The 17,529-nt window shown below is 38.4% G+C and overlaps 2 protein-coding genes across 4 annotated transcripts; one reads left to right on the top strand and one right to left on the bottom strand.

Moving 5' to 3' along the window:
* Nucleotides 1-1,522: 1,522 nt before the first annotated feature.
* LOC111324985 (uncharacterized) lies at nt 1,523-5,938 on the bottom strand. Its single transcript, XM_022928663.2, has 6 exons — nt 5,776-5,938; nt 5,511-5,622; nt 4,447-4,604; nt 3,371-3,434; nt 3,103-3,164; nt 1,523-2,449 (listed from the first exon to the last, which is right to left on the bottom strand). Exons 1-6 carry the CDS (start codon nt 5,920-5,922, stop codon nt 2,177-2,179), a joined length of 816 nt encoding a protein of 271 aa, XP_022784398.1. The 5' UTR covers nt 5,923-5,938; the 3' UTR covers nt 1,523-2,176.
* On the top strand, nt 5,939-16,270 carry LOC111324988 (uncharacterized). 3 transcript variants are annotated; one of them, XM_088762822.1, is made up of 10 exons: nt 5,939-6,027; nt 6,532-6,660; nt 7,244-7,340; nt 7,678-7,800; nt 8,197-8,239; nt 8,493-8,600; nt 8,787-9,305; nt 11,198-11,477; nt 11,561-12,294; nt 12,502-16,270. In XM_088762822.1, exons 1-10 carry the CDS (start codon nt 5,954-5,956, stop codon nt 14,430-14,432), a joined length of 4,038 nt encoding a protein of 1,345 aa, XP_088618948.1. In that variant the 5' UTR covers nt 5,939-5,953; the 3' UTR covers nt 14,433-16,270. The 3 variants fall into 3 exon arrangements, with proteins under 3 accessions (XP_088618948.1, XP_088618947.1, XP_022784405.2); XM_088762821.1 differs by having other exon boundaries at nt 8,194-8,239; XM_022928670.2 differs by having other exon boundaries at nt 5,970-6,118; nt 8,194-8,239.
* Nucleotides 16,271-17,529: the final 1,259 nt, after the last annotated feature.

Genomic DNA, 17,529 nt, shown 5'->3' with positions numbered 1-17,529 from the left:
GGTTCCCAGGGCCTTTTCCCTTGACAGGGAAAAGGTCCTGGGAACGAGGTTGGCAGATTATCTCTCCCATGCAGTTTGTCCTCGTTCTGTCGTCCTCGCGCGCACCTTTGAGCAGTTAGAAACTGTCTCTGCATAACATAATCTGGAAAGGAAAAAACTTTGAAAGGGCAAAAGTGCAAGTGTCTCATAATTTTCTCGTTTTCATTTTCTTTTCACTCATCATGTAATTAGAGGCAAACCATAAAAATATGGGTGATTTTTGAAAAAATACAGATATCAACAAACACCATTTTTATTTGTATGTTCGCCCCATCATTTTCCCCTTTATTATTATTACAATGGCACTTGAGTAATCTTTTAATCCCAAGCATAATCTCTGTTTATCACCTTACTATTTTGATGCTTTTTCAAGCTCACGTAAGGGAAAGATGAATACTCATACACTTACACTCTACATACACTTTATTGATGCTCCCTAAGTGGGCTTTTCAGCTCAATAGAATAAAAAAAAAAAAAAAAAATACAAATATATAAATTAATTGAGAATGTAAATACAATAATATTATAATTACAAAATATATATCAATAATATAATATATCAACTTAATAAAACATTTGCAAGATGACGTCTAAAATTCCTGGGGCATTTTAAGGACTTAATGTTATCATTCAAGGAGTTCCAGAGTTTGGCTCCTCTGAAAGCAAAGGAGCGCTGCCCTGTTGACAGGCGACATAAAGGTATATCCAAAGCACCAGATGATCGAGTTTGTCTATTATGGACTTGAGAACGTGATTTAAACATATCAGCAAGATAGTCTGGAACAAGCTTGTTAATACATTTGTGCATCATAGTAGCGTCATTTAGAATGAGTTTCTCTCTAATAGGAAGCCATTTCAACGATCGCAACCCATCCGAAATATGGTCATACTTTCTTAGTTTTAACTTTAAATTGCCACCTTTTTCTGTTTTGCTTTTGTTTGTTTGTTTGTTTGCTTTTTTTTTTTTTTTTTTGCACTGTCATAGATTTCCACTGTCATAGATTTGCACTGTCATAGATTGTCCATTATAAACTGCTTTTCAGACAGTTGTCCATATGTTTTGCATGCAGTCAATGTATCATCACCTTTAGCATCAGTCTGGGTATTCTCCATACATATCTCTTTACATTTCCTAAGATGTTGACAGGGAGAATTTGTATAACAATCTTTCTCTTTCTCTTTTAGTTGCTCATCATCCACTTTATTCTTGTGACCTCAATGAGTGACTCAGGGGTAATGTTGAAAGGAGAAATAAAATGTCACTCTTACAAAAAGATATATCTCTTTTTTTCTCTCCCTCCACCCTCAACTGCTCTAGCATTTATCCTTGTTTCCTATATGGACAGAAGTCTTCTTTGCAAGTGTTGTCTTGTATTGTCTCAGAACACTCTCCCCTCAAACAAACAACTACTGCAAAGATGACTAAAACAAGAATCTGTCTAGTAATAAACACACCATTAATATTTAAAATACACAAAGTAACTAATCGGTCGAACAATTATTTATTTCTAATGAACAAATATTTCATACATTCCAGTGTGAAAAACAAGGCATTTCCTTTTATTTACATATAACTTTCACAACAGTGAGTGAGTACATTGCTGGTAGATTTTCAGCCCAACACTGTATAAAATTTATCCCTACTTATCTTAACACTTCAGGCAAAACTTACAATTTCCAATGTAGCTAATATGCTTTATCGAAAATGTTTTTTCTTTACCTGCTAAGCACAAGCAACAGAAGAAAGTGGGAAGCAAAAAGTTGGATGTATGAAAACTAGTGGTCACGTAATCTTTCATTTTAATTCCCTAAATGTACAAAATTGAATTTAAAAATATTAAGTTTTCCTAGCTAACCTACAAAGATTAAAACTTGATTTGAATAGGCAGTTACAAAATAAAAGATAACATTATCCTCTCCTCAAAAGCAACAATTATGCAATTACAAAAATAAACAGTTGACAAAACTATTAAATATAAAAGTTGACTCCTGAACATACTTGCTGTACAAAGGAAACGAAACTACATGTTTTTTTACGGCATCCACTGATAAAAACAACTGATTACTTTGTGATGGGAAAAACAACCAGCTATAAATTGTAAACAAACAAAATATGGCAAGCAATTAGTTGTAAACTTCAATCGCCATAAGTATTTAGAGAAGCATCAAATCTCACAGGAGGGCGTGACCTTCGCTTCTCTCCACCCCACCACAGAAAATCCACCAACTTCAATGTTTCAGTGTTTTCCTCATCTCGCATGACTGCGGGTTCAGTGGAAGATGAATTCAAAGTCTCATTTTTATTTTCTAAAGCAAATAAAACACCATCAGTCTCACATTCCTGCATGGCTTGATGAGAATGGACAGCCTGCCGAAGACGCTCAGCTTTGCTGTGAAGTTCAGGAAAAGACTAGAACAAAAACAGAAAAGAAAAATCATAGACCCATCAAAACAAAAGAAAGATTTACCTAGTTAAAAAGGGATTGAAAATTTCTTGACCATGTTGATGACACATTTTATTCCAGATAATTTAAATGAAATTCAGCTGTCTTTCAAAGGTCTCTCTTTCCCACACCATCACCCCTAACAAGTAATTAAGCAATTGTAGAAGCCCAGGGAAAAAAAAGGATCCAGACTTCTCCAACTCCTCATTTTCAGAATGTTTCCAGGGCCCAAAATTATGAGTAGTTTCCAAATAACCATACTTTTTTCTATGAGCTCTGTTATAGAAAAGTAATGTGAAGTGTGCCTGACTCCTAAACACGAAAAAATTTGCTGAGCTGAATTACATCAAGTCTTAGAAGCCACAGGAAACTAAGCAGCTCTCTTTCAAAAAGAAGACGACCAAAACACTTTTGTGACAAAACAGGCACTCTCTTCACAATCTAAAAAAATGCAGACAGACATCTTTTGTTTGAAGCCCCTCTTGAAATTACACATAAGTGCAAACCAGGGAAAAAGATTTCAGAATCATGTTTGACCAGGTAATAAATGCCACACTGTCCTTTTGCAAAAACTACCTCAGACCGCTGAGTCATTTTTTCCTAATAAAAAAACACGTACTTTTGATAGCTGCATAACATCAGATGCTGTTGCTTGCAATCTCTGTATGCACTCTTCCAAATCTGAAAGAAAAATGAAAATCAAACAAATTATTAAAAGAAAAACTCCATGACCATTCAATATATCTAGCACTAGCATACCTGGCTACAAACAGTAAATTTCAAATTTTTGCTGAATTATTCTTCTATGGATAACTGCCTGTGTTGTAAAACAGAAGGAACAAAAAGGTTTTACCAAATGGGAAATGAAAAAAAAAATGTTGCCTTACCAGGTGTTATGACACTGGTCCCACCCGACAATAGGTTGCTTTTAATCACCGGCTGATAGTGTTCCTACAAGTAAAAATTTCACAGAAATCGTAAGGATGCAATGTATTAACCCCTTAACTCCCAAGATCAGGGCTGGGCTGTTCAAAGCTGGGTTTAGATAACCCAGGGTAAGCTTGAAATTTGATTCCAGATCTGAGAGCCTTAAAAGAAAACTCAGTTTAATTCTTTTTGTCTACAGGGTTCGTACACTTTTTCAGGACTTTCCAGGACCCTACTTAAAAATTTCAAGGACTTTTTGTAATGGCAATTTTACCTCAAAACCAAGAAAAATGTTTCTGTTAACATCTATGTTTTGGGTTTACTGATGATGCAAAACAAAAGCAGATATTTTTCGATGTTGTTCAATAAAAAATCAAGGACTTTCAAGGACCCAAAATGAAATTAAAGTACTTTCAAGGCCTTGAAATTGGCCTCCTGAAATTCAAGGGTTTTCAAGGGTTTTCAAGGGTTTTCAAGACGCATACAAACCCTGTGTCTACAATTTGACGATTGGATGCTTTAAGAATAATAGGGAAAATTATCCTAAAAAGGCTCCTGAATAGAGAAATAAAGAAACCTCGATTAAAGTTTAACCCTCTGTTAATGCTAATCGGCCTTCGAACAACTAGGCACTGATTGTTAATTCTCCTCTCTAACTGCTATATACTTCCTTGTAAGCTAGTTATGAGAAGTTGGTGTTAGATCAACAAAAAAACTTCTACCTGATAAGTTTGAGTATTCTCGTTACTTGTTTGTAGGATAATGTATGGATATCATTAGGAGAAGTTACATGTTAATCACCACTGGGAGTTACGATGTTAACTGATTAGGTTGTTTGTTCTCCTATGAAGATATGAAAATTGTACTTGAACTGCAGATTAATGAGTGAAGATGTGTGATCATCCCAATTATGAACACTACTTAGCAGCAGTGGAAAAAAGAACCTTTAAGTTTTAATTTCACTACTGCTTGAAAAGTGTAAGTCTGTGAATAAAGCTATGGCTTGGTATACGTAAACTGCGGTTGATTATCTCACCAAAAATTCCTTCTGGCTCTGAAGAATGTTGCTGACTCCTTCAACGACCTGTTGAGGATACCTTTTTCGTTTCTGAGTGGTGTCTCTGATCATATCTTCCAGGTCAGAACATATTTGAAGAACTTCTGTAATTCTGTCTCTGTTAAGGGGCTCCATTTCTGCAAATTGAGGATCAATAAATTTAATCATTAAAGACAGATCAACCATTTTTGTGAATACTTGTAACACCAAACTTGAAGAACCAAATAACTTTGAAAGTTCTGTGAGTTAGAGTCCTCCAGCACTGCACAGGAATTTCAAATATACCATACTTCAAAAGGGTGGTTAAGAATGACAGGCAGCTGGTGGCTTTGAAAGCCAAGAAGGCCTTATCTTCCCAAGTATAAGCTCCCCTAAGAAATTTTGACAGTTTAGACTCTAACAGTTACATTTTCCTGCAATTTGAGGTCTATTCAAATTTATATGTTGTTGAAGCGAATAGCACGAGTTTGATGATGGGTTGCCTCTAGAAACATAGCCTTACTTGACAACGAAAATATTGTAATTTGTGTATGGTCCTCCAAGCTGGAAACATCTTAGTTGCCATGGTTAGAAAAAAAAATTAACGGCCAAATTTATCCCAAAAGTCACCAATTTGACAATCTGAACTACTTTGAGATTTTGGTTGAAGTTAAAGAGAGATTAATGTTAGCTTGCAATGCTATCTTTTTTGAGACACCCATTCTCTATGTCAAAAAAATTCCTACTCCCCCCACCCCAGTTTACAAGTTCCAAGAATCTCCACGAATTATTTCCAGCCAAGTTGCTTGTTTCAGTGACAAGCGGTGTGTTTAGCTGTAGAGTAAATCGTAAAATAGCAACATTTAGTTCAATGGCGACTAAATGAAAATCTTATTTCTGGCGAGCATTTTATGACTCAAGTTCGCCAAAATTTATCATGGCAACTTGATAAGCGTTGAGCCTGGAGCCTTGGGTCTCAGGCTTTATTTTCACACACACATACGCTGTGATTAAGGATCACTCAATTCTACAAGATATAAATTTTTAAATATGCATGCACACACCTTCTTGAAGAAGAGAACTACTTGAATCTTCCAGCTGGCCTGAATTATCCCACGACTGACCGCCAATGACTACATTTTCTTGCATAGTCTCCTCAACAGATTCCTTGTAAAGCTTGATCAAGCAAAAAGCGACAAAAAACAATCGAGAATAACATTTATACGTAAACTGCTAAATTGCAAAGCATAGAAATGTAATCTTGGCAGCCTGACACTTTCCATAATGATGAAGCTAAAATTTTTTAGCGAAATCAGAGAATCCTCCAACCTCGAGCAGCTTCTTCTCAAAGTTCTCCTTCTGTTGCGTAGTCCAAGACTTCTTGCTGGCTATTTCATGCACCTCCTTTTTAATTTTTTCGTGAATTCTGAGGACTGTTTGTTTGCTGTTCACTGGGACTCTTTCATCGTCCGCCATTTTTGTTTTTTTAGCGCTTTTTAGACCGCGCATGAGCAGCTGTTTGCTAAGCCCTTTGGGATGGCGGAGAGTTGAAAGCTGTTTAGGATTTCCTGCAAATCGCCAGTGAGGTTTTTGGTGCTTTCGCTTGAATATTTATCGCCTTTCTACAGGCTATTTAACCATAAGCTTATGAAACGTTCAGGAAAATGATGGAGTAAGCTCTTTTTTTCTTTTCTTTTCTGTTTTACAATTGTCTAGTGGGTTCGTCTGGTGTTATCTTGTCAAAACTTTAAGATACAAGTTAGGAATACATATTTCAGTCTGGTAGTAGGTGCTTTTTATGAAGTAGTGTGTGACCTAGGAAATGGGAAAAAAAAACACAGGGTAAAGTTGGCAAAAATATACACTGACATGATCTTGAACTGAAATGATTATCAGCTAATTAAGAAGCTCTTGATTGTTAAACAAATTCTCCATGTCAGCATCTTAGAAAATGTCAAGAGAAAAGTATGGAGAATATGCATACTGATGTTAGGGTATAAAGGGTAAAGAAAACCCACTGGATTTATTCAGGGATAACTTAATAAGACTCACAAGCAAAGTCTAGAACCTATATTTATCTTGCAGTATTGACGCCATGGACATGGATAATAAGATTAAGGGAGCTCACTTGAGAGGGACAAAGTATACTGTTTCTCAGGATGGTTTGTGTCCTCGCTGTGGGAATTCAAACAGGCTCTATGTCATACTGGATAAGTATGTTTCTCCATCGCTGTGAAGTTTGATAAACAATGAACATTTCCAGGGCCCCTCTGGATATCAGCCTCGTTGCTGAATGGGCCACCCTGGCTAAATAAAGTCTACCTACCTACCTAATATCCGAAATGTTAATGTACCTTGAAAAAAAAAAACAATCAAGTATTAGAAAAACTTGACCACAGACAATTTCACCCATTGACTCAGAGGGAGACTAGCATTTCATTTCTCCTTATAATATCACCTTGGAATCACACATTAAAGTCATGACAACAGAGGAAATAATCACTAATTAGAAGCTCTTGATTGTTCAACAAATTCTCCTTGTCAGCACCTTAGGAAATGTATAGAGAACAGTATGGAGAATATGAATACTGATGCAAAGGCTTGATAATGATTAGTTTGTTGTTTGGGAGTAGCATGCTTGTCTTGATCCCTAATGCGATTGATCGTAGCTCTTTATATTTCTAATACATATTTCAGGTGTTCATAGTTTGCTGTACTGTAGATAGAAGATTAATTAAAGGACTTGCTTATAAACCTTGTTGAAATCTTTTGAAGAAAAATTTGTAATATCTTTTAGATTGTTTCCTATGGGGGATATGCCTGAAATTCTTCACACCCTCATAGCCAAAGGAAGAGCTGTTCTGTGGTCAAGTCAAGAAAAAGAAGGATATAAGGTGAGGGTATAGTAATTGGGAATAAAAGAGAAATGAAGGCAGATGTTCAATAGTTCTTTGGGCAATAGGCCATTTCCCAGCTCTAGTAACACTTGCCTTCAAAATGAGGCTAAGTTTAAAGGCTGTCTGGTAAAAATTAGGTATTTGTCTATGGATAGAAAGAATATTTAATTTATATTAAAAGCTGTGTAGTTACATGTACCCTCAGTTCAAACGAGAGACTTTGGAACATCTGACTGATAAATTAAACTGGCTGGGTGTTAAATCTCTACCAAGGACTCAGATTTCCTTTTCCCACACTTGTGATAAATATTTATGAAACATTTAATAATCATAGGATCCACCCACTTTCCTATGCCGAGGGTTCTGCCCCCCTGATCCTTTGGGTGCTGGATTTAATGTGAACTGGAGCAATGTTTCCTTGAGTCAGATTTTGGAGTCTCTAGACAGGCCATTGCAGGTGTGTAGTAGCATGTGTTGTTTTGTTTGTTGCAATTATTTTCCTGGCTCTAATTTATAACAGGCTTGGCTCTTAATCTGTTTATCCTATAATCTTAGATCTCCCTATTTATCTCTTGAATGTGACTGAATCAAAGAACATTATAGTTAAACAACATGTTTAAATGCTATGTTCCTCAACTACAAAAAGAAATTACTTATCTATAAAGTACAGCAGAGTGCCTTTTAATGTGTGTGCAGTACACTTTATTTACCTTGAATCATGTAAGTTTTGCACTCGACTACCATTGGATATCTGTCTGTACATGATACCCAATGGCTCTATCTGTGGCTGTTGTGGAATAGATGGTCAATCATCATACATATATCTTTCTTGCATCAATTTTACCCGAAGAAGGCATTAAAACCTGTATCAGGCCCAGATGAGAGTGGCTTTCAAGGTTAGTATTCTCCTTTTTTAATAGTTTCCCATTCAACATATATGTCAATTTATATTTTTGATTTTCATACATTTCTGATATTGCAATCTTGTTATTCTATCTTTTTACTCCATCAATGTTAAAGAGATTTCAACCTTTTAGTTTTTTGTTTCAATGTTACTCTTTTGATTGATCAAATTATGTATCCAATATGTTCTTCAAGCATATTAATGTTCATATCTAATTTCACTTTTCATGCAAACAACTAATGAAGGTTCCAGTCAGGGTGAATCATCAGATAATGCTTTACATGTTTTGGATGATTTTCAAGGCCAAAAACGGCATGATAAAGGAAATGCTTCTCAAACCTCAACAATGCAAAGTATGTATATCTTCTTGTGATCACATCCAATTTTGTGTGGTTTACTTCCTACATTACATTAGATGTTTGTGTTAAGTTGATGAGTTCTGATTATCATTTCATGTTAATTTCCTGGAAAATAAATGAACGTTAGAAAAACATTGAAAAACTTGTGAGAGGGTTTATCTTCTATCTCAACCCTCACAGGTTCGTCAGACAAAGAGGAAGAAATTGAAGAAGATGATGATGATGATGATGATGATGATGATGATGATGATGATGATGATATTGATGAAGAAGAACTCATCAAACAGATGCTTGCTAAAGAAGAGCTAAAACTGTCTCAACAGAGCAACACTGAAGATGCGGATGAGGAGGAAAATGCAGATCATGAGGATGATAATGAACAAAAAGAAGCTTCTTCTGTTGTGTTCAATTCGGACAAAGTTTCAGAACCAAGTACATCATCAAACAATTTGATAAGTAGCTCAGTCATCACTGTGACAGCATCAACAGCCCCCACAATATCCTCTGCAACAACAAGTAACACAGCACCATCAACAGAAGCTAGCAGCTACCCTGTGTCATCCAATGGGCGTTGCCCATACTGTGACTCATCAGATGTTAAATATATCATTATAGTGTCAGAAAACACCAAAGATGGCGATCTACCACAAAGTCTTCAGAAGTTGCTCAAAAGAAAGCAGGCTTTTAAAATGGCTAAAGGTGAGGTCAAATGGGTGAGCCCAGATAGAAGGGAAAGGGAAAGCTACTTTTTAGTGCTCCATAATCAGTCTTCTTCTTTTCAGGTGGTAACCTGTAGTTCTTCTTATGACTGCCTAAAATGGCTTCAAATTTTTGAAAATTAAACAGGTAAAAGAATTGCTCTACCAGTCTGAAAATTTATTTTACCTGTTGTGCTTAAAATGAGTCATGACAGTCTTTATCTGAATCAGTGAGAAATTGAAATAAAATTTATTTCTTGCAATAAAGGATGACAAGTTATTATTTGTGTTGTTTTTTTTTTTAACTATTTAACGTACTTGTACATATCCTTCTATGTGTTACTCTCTGTTTGTGTTCATTGCGTGACAGTTTTTTATCCAAGTAGAAGGGGTGGCACATGGAAGAGTCTTGAAATAGTTCAGTAAAGATTCCAACCACTTTATTCTGAGAGGAGGGACCTGCTCACTAACATCTATTTAATTGTACATCTGATTATTTGAAATGTTTATAAATCTATTTTTTCATTATGGAATAAGACAAAGTTTTGTGGAAGTAGTACAGGGAAAAATTCAGAGGCAGGACAAGCCACTGTAGTAGCCAAAGCTGGAAAACAAATATTCATTGTTTAAAGAGGATACATATGTACTTGAGACTGTTAACACAGCTATTTCATGAAGTCAATTTTCTCAACTGGCCTTTGACATTGGCACATTTCAGTAAAAATGTCAGATTTTCCAGTTAATTGAACTTGAATTTACACTATTTCAAGAGTTGACCTTTATCACTGTGTTTATTTTACAAGAAAACCCAAGACCAGATATTGCCACTAACACCCACAATTAAGATTACTGTAAAGGCTCTGTCCCCCTCCCCCCCTCCTCAGAAACTTATAAGTATTCAGAGCCCCCAAGGAGAGAGGTCAGGCTGGTCAGAGAGGATGCTTATTTAAAAACTCACAGTCATTGGTTTTTTTCTTTTTGGTGAGGTTTTTCTGAGATTTAATGAATATCATGTAGAAAATGCTTTTCCTGTGTTTTCCCCTACTAAAAGGGGCCTTCAAATACGAGACCAGTGTAATTTGTTTTACAGAGCCACCCAGCCCTAGGTGGAACAAGGAGAGAAAATGAAAAAAAAATTTTCTCTTTCCATTAATTTATTGATTATATTAATTTTTTAACAATAAAGTTCATAGATTGAGTGTATCTTTTTGCACCCTGAAATTGTGTAGTCTCCAAAGTTCTGATTTTGGAGTGATCCTATCAGACTCCAGTTCCTGACATTTCAACCATACAGTCTTTGCTTTGTCATGGATGTGGTTGATAAAAGCTAAGCTTACAATGTAATTCTAAATGACATCAATCCGTCAAGCTTATGTTTGGTGTGGTTAAAAGTATTTCTCAATCTCAAGGGACAAATGGCCGAGACAAATTTACATAACCTTAAAGCCAAACAAAAACAATTATTTCCATTGTTATTTGGAGTTGCTTCAGCTTTTTGTTCATTTAATTTTGATGGACAAACTGGTAGTTCTCTTGTTTTGTAGTCCTTTTTAAGGGTATCAGTAACACCACAAACAAAAAGATGGATTTTAAAACAAAGTAAGGAATGCCTTCATATGAAGATCCTAAATGATGATGCATTTGGGCCAAAAGTTTGATGAAAATTATAGGTGAAAGATACTTAATGAGTAACATTTTGAAGTGAACTGACAAAGGATTATTTTTGCATTTCTGATGTATTTTGTACAGCCTTAACTCCATGCATTTCTCAGTGTTGTGTTAGTATCATACAGTTGTATTGTTTTTGATGAAGTTGATGCTGAATTTGAATTGGGACCAAGTTGTGCCCATAAGCTAACTTGTTCTTTGGATCTCTTGCATGACATACACCAGGTGATAGCCAACCACCATCTTTCCAGTGCCAGAAATGTCAGTATGGTTTCAACCTGAACTGGTCCACTACAAACCTTGAATTCATCTTTGGACTGCCAGCTTCAACATCTTTATCCACCGTAGCCACAACAGTTACACCTGCCTCAAACAAATTCACCAAACAAACCACTGTACCTTACAAACAACCTACTGGAAACCCATCTTACCCTCCCCCTGTGGGGCTTCATCCAACAAGGTACCTACCACCTATTGGGGTTCCTCCACCAGTTCCTTACCATGGGTGAGTGAAAGATGGTTGTTATCAACATCTTGATATGTAGTTTTTTTTCATTGACTTTTTTGTTTTTTTTTTTTTCCTCTCAGCTACACACCAGCACATCCTAGTTATTATGGATCTTGCTATCCCCCTCCTTCTGTTCCACCACCTGTTGGGACCTATCGTTCTTTCCCACCGACTGCACCACTACCAATAATCCCCCCTCCTGGTATTTCACCCCCGGGGGTATTTCCACCTGGTGTTCCACCCACAGGGATACTACCTCTTGGAATTCCCCCACCTAGGATACCACCTCCAATTATACCACTCCCTGGGATGCTTCGTACCATTTCACCCCCTGGGATACCCCCTCCAGGCTATCCCCCACCAGCCATTACTCCAGTCCCCTCTGCAGGTGCATGGGGAAACTACCCATACCATACTCCTTCCCGTTACCCACCCCCCCCATCTAGAAGGTATGGTCCAACTCCTGTTGCAAGTCCTCGTCATCTACCACCAACACAAGTCAGACCTCCAGTGCCCTGGCAGCAACTTCCAGTGAGTGCAGCAAAATCAGTTCCAGCCCAACAGGATCCGAGTTCCAAGCAAGATACTGCAGAGGATAATAGTAAAGTAGCAGCTGCCCGATTTGAGATGGTCTTGAACCAGATTGACCGAGCAAAAGCCCGTGTTCGTAACGAGAAAGAACACCAGAAGAAAGAGATTCCGAAAGAAGATCCAACAGGCAGTCAGGAGTATGTAGCAGAGCCTAATGCACTCACAGATGAAGGACAGCAGATGGCTGAATATGACGAAAAGCCTCCAGGTGAAGATGACACAGGTAAAAAATGTCACATTAATTCAGCCTCAAAGAGGCTATTTAATTTTGGTGCCAGTTCTGTGGGTGTCGTTTTTGAGGAATAGCTGAAAATATATAGCTGATCACTTAATGGTTTCAACCATTCAGTGATACTCATTCATCTCGTCATTCAGATTCCTTGTTCTTCGTTTAGGGTCTGTTGTTCTTTCTCTCTTTTCTTTGTAATAGGTTTTGAATGTAGAGTCATCATTACTGCATCTGAAGACAATAACTTATTTGTTCATGAAGAAGTGGACACCTCTACCGCTGAACAGTCCGTGGCAGCATCACAAGAGACCCCAAGTGATGGTGAAAAATCCGGAATTGAAGGACAGCAAGATGACCAGGATAATGGCCAGTTGTTGGAGAGTGGCGAGACTGAAAACAACTCTACCAGCGGTATCAATAATGAGGATGCTGGTGGTATTTTGCCAGAAACGGTGGAGGCAGCCGCTAAAGAAACAGTTCTTACCAAAATTGTACGTTCTATACCCTCTGAAAAAGAGGAAGTGTTACCCGGTATGCAACCTGCTCCTGGCAAACGTACCCGGCAAACTCGGAGGTCCATGAGACACGAATCAGCTACCTCAACGGAGGATACCGATTCTACAGCAACCATGGAAGAAACTCGTGCAGTTACAGGAAGGGCGAGAAGGTCCCGAATGAGTGGAGCACCAAGAAGAATGGTGGAGAACCTGGACATTCAAGATATTCATGATAAAGAGTTTTATGGAGGAGTGGAAGTGAGCGACGTTGAAATGGCTGGATCATCAGAGAAACTGAGTCAGAGCAGTGCTGCTCCGGAAACTGAAAGTGACTCCGAGGAACGGCTAAGTGAAAGTTTAGTTTCTTCTTCAGAGACAGAGACTGCCCCAGCAGGTCCACGGCGAGGTAGGATGGGACGGGGAAGAAAACGAAAACAGGAAAGCACTGAAATGGAAGAAGTGGTCCCTCAGCCACCGACGAGAAAGACGCGAAGGAGAGCTGCAGAGACGGAAGGTTCATTGTTCAAGGAGAGGGTCAGTGAAGGCGACGAGAATGCTGAGGACGAGAAAATGTGCTTGGAGACTCCTGTTGTCGTGAGCCAGGAGGAGGAAAAAGAAGTGGTTTCTGAAGGTCCTAAGATAGAAACCTCGGAAAGCACTCCTATGGATGCAATCGTCGAAGGAACTGCAACTGAAACAGAAGGAAACGCGACGTCTAGCATACGCACCGACAGACGACAAACACGGAAAAATGTGCAAAAATCACAAGAACCAGAGGGAAGCACAACGACTCGCCAAGTAGAAGAATCTTCTGCTGAGACAATGGAAGAGGATGAAGCAATGGACGTCGGCAGAAACCGTAGAAGTCGTGGTAGATCAGATCCAAGAAATATCTCACAGCGAACAAAGAAATCTTCCGTCAAGAGACAAACACGGACGTCCCTCCAGCCGACCTCACAAGACTCTGACATGACGAACACCGAGCATGTTTTCCTCAACGATAAAGCGATAGAACGTGACAGTCCAGGGGATGAGGAAAAACCCACGAACGACCAGTCGTCGGATGACCAGAAGAACGTCGAAGCAACCGAAGAGAAGACTACTCGCCGAACGAGGGCTGCTCGGAAATCTTCGGCATCAACCGAAGATACTTCGGCTAATACACGCATAAACGTGCTCTCATCTCCGAAATCCGACAGTTTGACAACAGAAGAGGTCGCTGGTAGCTGTCAAACAAAATCCCACAATACCCCAGAGTTACTTAAGGTTAAAACACCGAACTCTGACACATCTAACAGCGAAGAAGCTGAAAAGACACCCAAAACTCGAAAATCACGGAAATCTTTGGACGTAAAAGAAGAAACTCCAACGGAAGAGGTTCAGATGTCCATCAACTCCGTCACCGCTAAGGGCAGCGTTTCCTCTCGTCATTCACAAAGAAAGAAACTCACGTCTTCACTTCAAGAGGCTACTGCATTGTCGCAGGATTCTATGGTCAATTCGGTGGGCGAGGAACACATTGAAGGTAAAGCATCTTCAGCACTCCCCAAAAAGGTTTCTCGAAAAAAAGCTGCCCCTGTGGAATCAGCAGAGACTGTCACTAAAAGAGTTACTAGAAGTCGACAGAAAAAGTGATGAAGTCTGGAAACGTCCCAGGCTGGTTGTTACTAGTCATCTTGTTGTGTTGTTGTTGAATACATTCGACTGAGGAGTATTCTATAATTACGTAAACCCTTACTGGAGATATACATAGTTGAGAAACGGGCTCCTATTTCCCTATACAATTTGCGTGAATGAGTTATTCGTGAAATTTATAAAACCATGAAATGCTGATGTTACTGCTCTTTATTTCGGTGATGAAAACAGATGTGGTATGTGAATTACTAGTTGCAAACCTTTGGACAAAAACTTTATCGTTACAGCATTTTGATATACACAAGTATGGGGCAAAAGGTATTTTGAACCAGAGTATTCCCTTGCGGGAACACAGGTGAAAGTAGGTAACAAAAGCAAGGCATGGGTATTGTATGTTATAGATCTTTTCTGAGAACAGAAGAGAAAAACCTTATATCCTGAGTTTACAATAACGGGATGATTCACTTTAGGGTTAACCGTAATGAGGTAATTAAGTTTAACTTGTCTTTTGGAACCGAACTTTCAGAAGAGAAGGTGTTGTAATAGCCCAGTCCCGAATTACTTTTAGCCTCTTTTTCAAAGCGAGTCCAGGTGCACATTCTTCCATATGGTGATAAGTGTTAATTCACATGCAAATTAAACTTATTTTCATTCACGTGCAAATCAAACTCATTTTCATAACAGTGGTCGAGCACCAGGCCTCGTTTTGGAAAAGAGGCCAAAGGTGGTCTAACGTAAAAACCAGTTGTGATATGCCGCATTATAGTGGAATCCCGATTTCTTAAGTCTTTCAATGGTCACTGATTGGTGTCAAACCTCACTAAAAGCAACTTCCAGCGTCAGGCTGTAAGCTGTCGATTTAAGGTGAAGAAGATTCCGGCCGTAAACCATCACCTTTAAACAGATTGCTGTCTACGTAGCGAAATAACGCTTTAACTTTTGACAAATCCGGGGTGTAATCGTTACAAGACAGGTGCACTTGTAAGTTTCTCAAGTTTTTGCGGATTCGGCAGGTTTCTTGATTTGAGAGCCCGAAGTATATTCTAACCGTTTAGCGCCTTTTGTCCACCCTCTTCCCCCCCCCCCCCCCCCCCCACCCCCAACCTCTTTTCTTCAGTCTTTATCATATATTCTAGTTTTTGGTATAAGACGTTGATCGCACTTCTCTTTCATTGTAAAATCACTTTTGCTACTTGTAACAGTATGGTGAAACTCTCTCGTCGCTTTTGTGTGCGGATTTGTAAACGACATTCAAGGTTCATTCAACTCCTGTTATCACCAGAAGGACGTCGAATTGGGAGAGCAGATCGATTCTTTAGGAAATGTGTTCGTTTGAGGTGAGCATTGTAGAGATACACGAGATAAGCGACAGACATCAGCAAAGAAATGGACAGGAAGGCCATAGGAACAATGGCCAATGAAGAAGGAACGTTTATGTCGTCATCGTCGTTTATGCATGTAGAGTTGTTTGTGATTGCAGAAGGGGGAAAAAATGACTAAGTAATACATGGAGTCTACGGCGAAGCCGTAAGAGGTAAACTTGCATAGATAACCGCTCTGTTTCAAAGGAAATTACCGGAGAACATCAAGACAGTTGTCTCTGCACAGAGTTTACAACAGAAGGATGTATTTCTAGTTCGTTAAAAACTTCGTTCTTACTCCCAAAAAATTAATTGATGAATTAGGAAGAGGTTACGAGCTAGTTTTAGTAGCATCTAAAGATTTTATGACGCCACTACATCATTTCATTGGTAGCTGCCAATCTTTGAAAAACCAAACCGTCAATTGCCAATTTTTTTTTTTTTTTTTTTTTTTAATAAAGCTGTTGTTACCACGAACTGGTCTTAAATCCTACGCGGAAACAAATGATGCGGGATACATTATAGAAAGAAATTATAAGGTAATTTTGTTATAATTTTATCAACTGAGTTGATGAAAACGAAGTACTAACGCTAGAAACGTCAGCTTTGAAACTCCATACGGTTGCTAATTTACATTATCAACTCGGTTGATAAAACCAAAATTACCTTTAATTAGTAGGTCCGCTAATAGAAAGGATCCCAGGGGAAGTTTCGAGTTCTAAGACCCATGACACTCCTATGGCATTACCACAAACATCTGCTCGCATGCATTGGGCAGCGAAGTAAGTTTTATACGATTCGCAGTGAACTCAGCGGGAAAGGGTTCACTCAAGTAATCAGTGGAGATAGAGGTTCCCGTTGATGGACTCGTGTTAAATAAGCTAAAAATGAGCTCATGTAGAGAAGAGCCAGAAAAGTAACAGATGAAAACAACAGTGCTACGGTTTATAATGTGAGCCCCGTGACCTTCTACAGTCTTTGTTTTTATGCCCTCGTTATATGAAAGTAAATTAATGAGAAGTTTCTATCGATCAGTTCCTTATAAGTTAGGGGCCGACCATTTAACTTTTGAGGGGGGGTGGGTGATTTTGAAAAAAAAATTCCTGCAGGCGCTTGCTGGAAGAAAAGAATTGAATGTAGCCCCAATGTAACAGAAAAAAAGAGCATTTAGTACGGAAAAAAATATCCTGCCCAGCAGATTGCTAGAAAAAAAAATTCTTGATGACCAGAAATCACCCACCCACGAAATGCCATACAAATCACATCTTTAAACAAAATGAAAGAATTCAGCTCAGCTGATCACTAACAACGCGTAGGGTGCTTAATTTCCACACCATCGAACAAAAACATATCAATACTCTTAATTCTTCTAGAAGTTATCTAACTTTTCAGTTTATCGCTCTTTGGGTGACAGTGTGTGGTATCTTTTATCTCGACTCGACTTTGCATTTATTTCCCAAGAGATTAACGACTTATTTAACCCAGCTTTTCAATATTTCAAGGGGCACATTATTGCAAGAATATTTCAGTTACCTAGGTCTACCTAACATTTCAGTTTCATAATTCATTTACAACCCAAGTGTTTACACAATGTTCCAGCCTATAGTTTCACAACTCCCACGTCAATCATTTCGAAATTTGGGTGTGGTGAACGATAAAATCCGAAACTCGCCGAGACCCTCGTAGAAAAATTCAAGCTGTGAATTGAAAGTAAGGGGTGAGTATGGACTGGACTA

The sequence above is a fragment of the Stylophora pistillata genome, chromosome 6 (assembly GCF_964205215.1).
Source record: "Stylophora pistillata chromosome 6, jaStyPist1.2, whole genome shotgun sequence".
NCBI lineage: Eukaryota > Metazoa > Cnidaria > Anthozoa > Scleractinia > Pocilloporidae > Stylophora > Stylophora pistillata.
The sequence above is the reverse complement of the archived record's forward strand: the minus strand, read 5'-3'. Positions and strand labels throughout refer to the sequence as shown.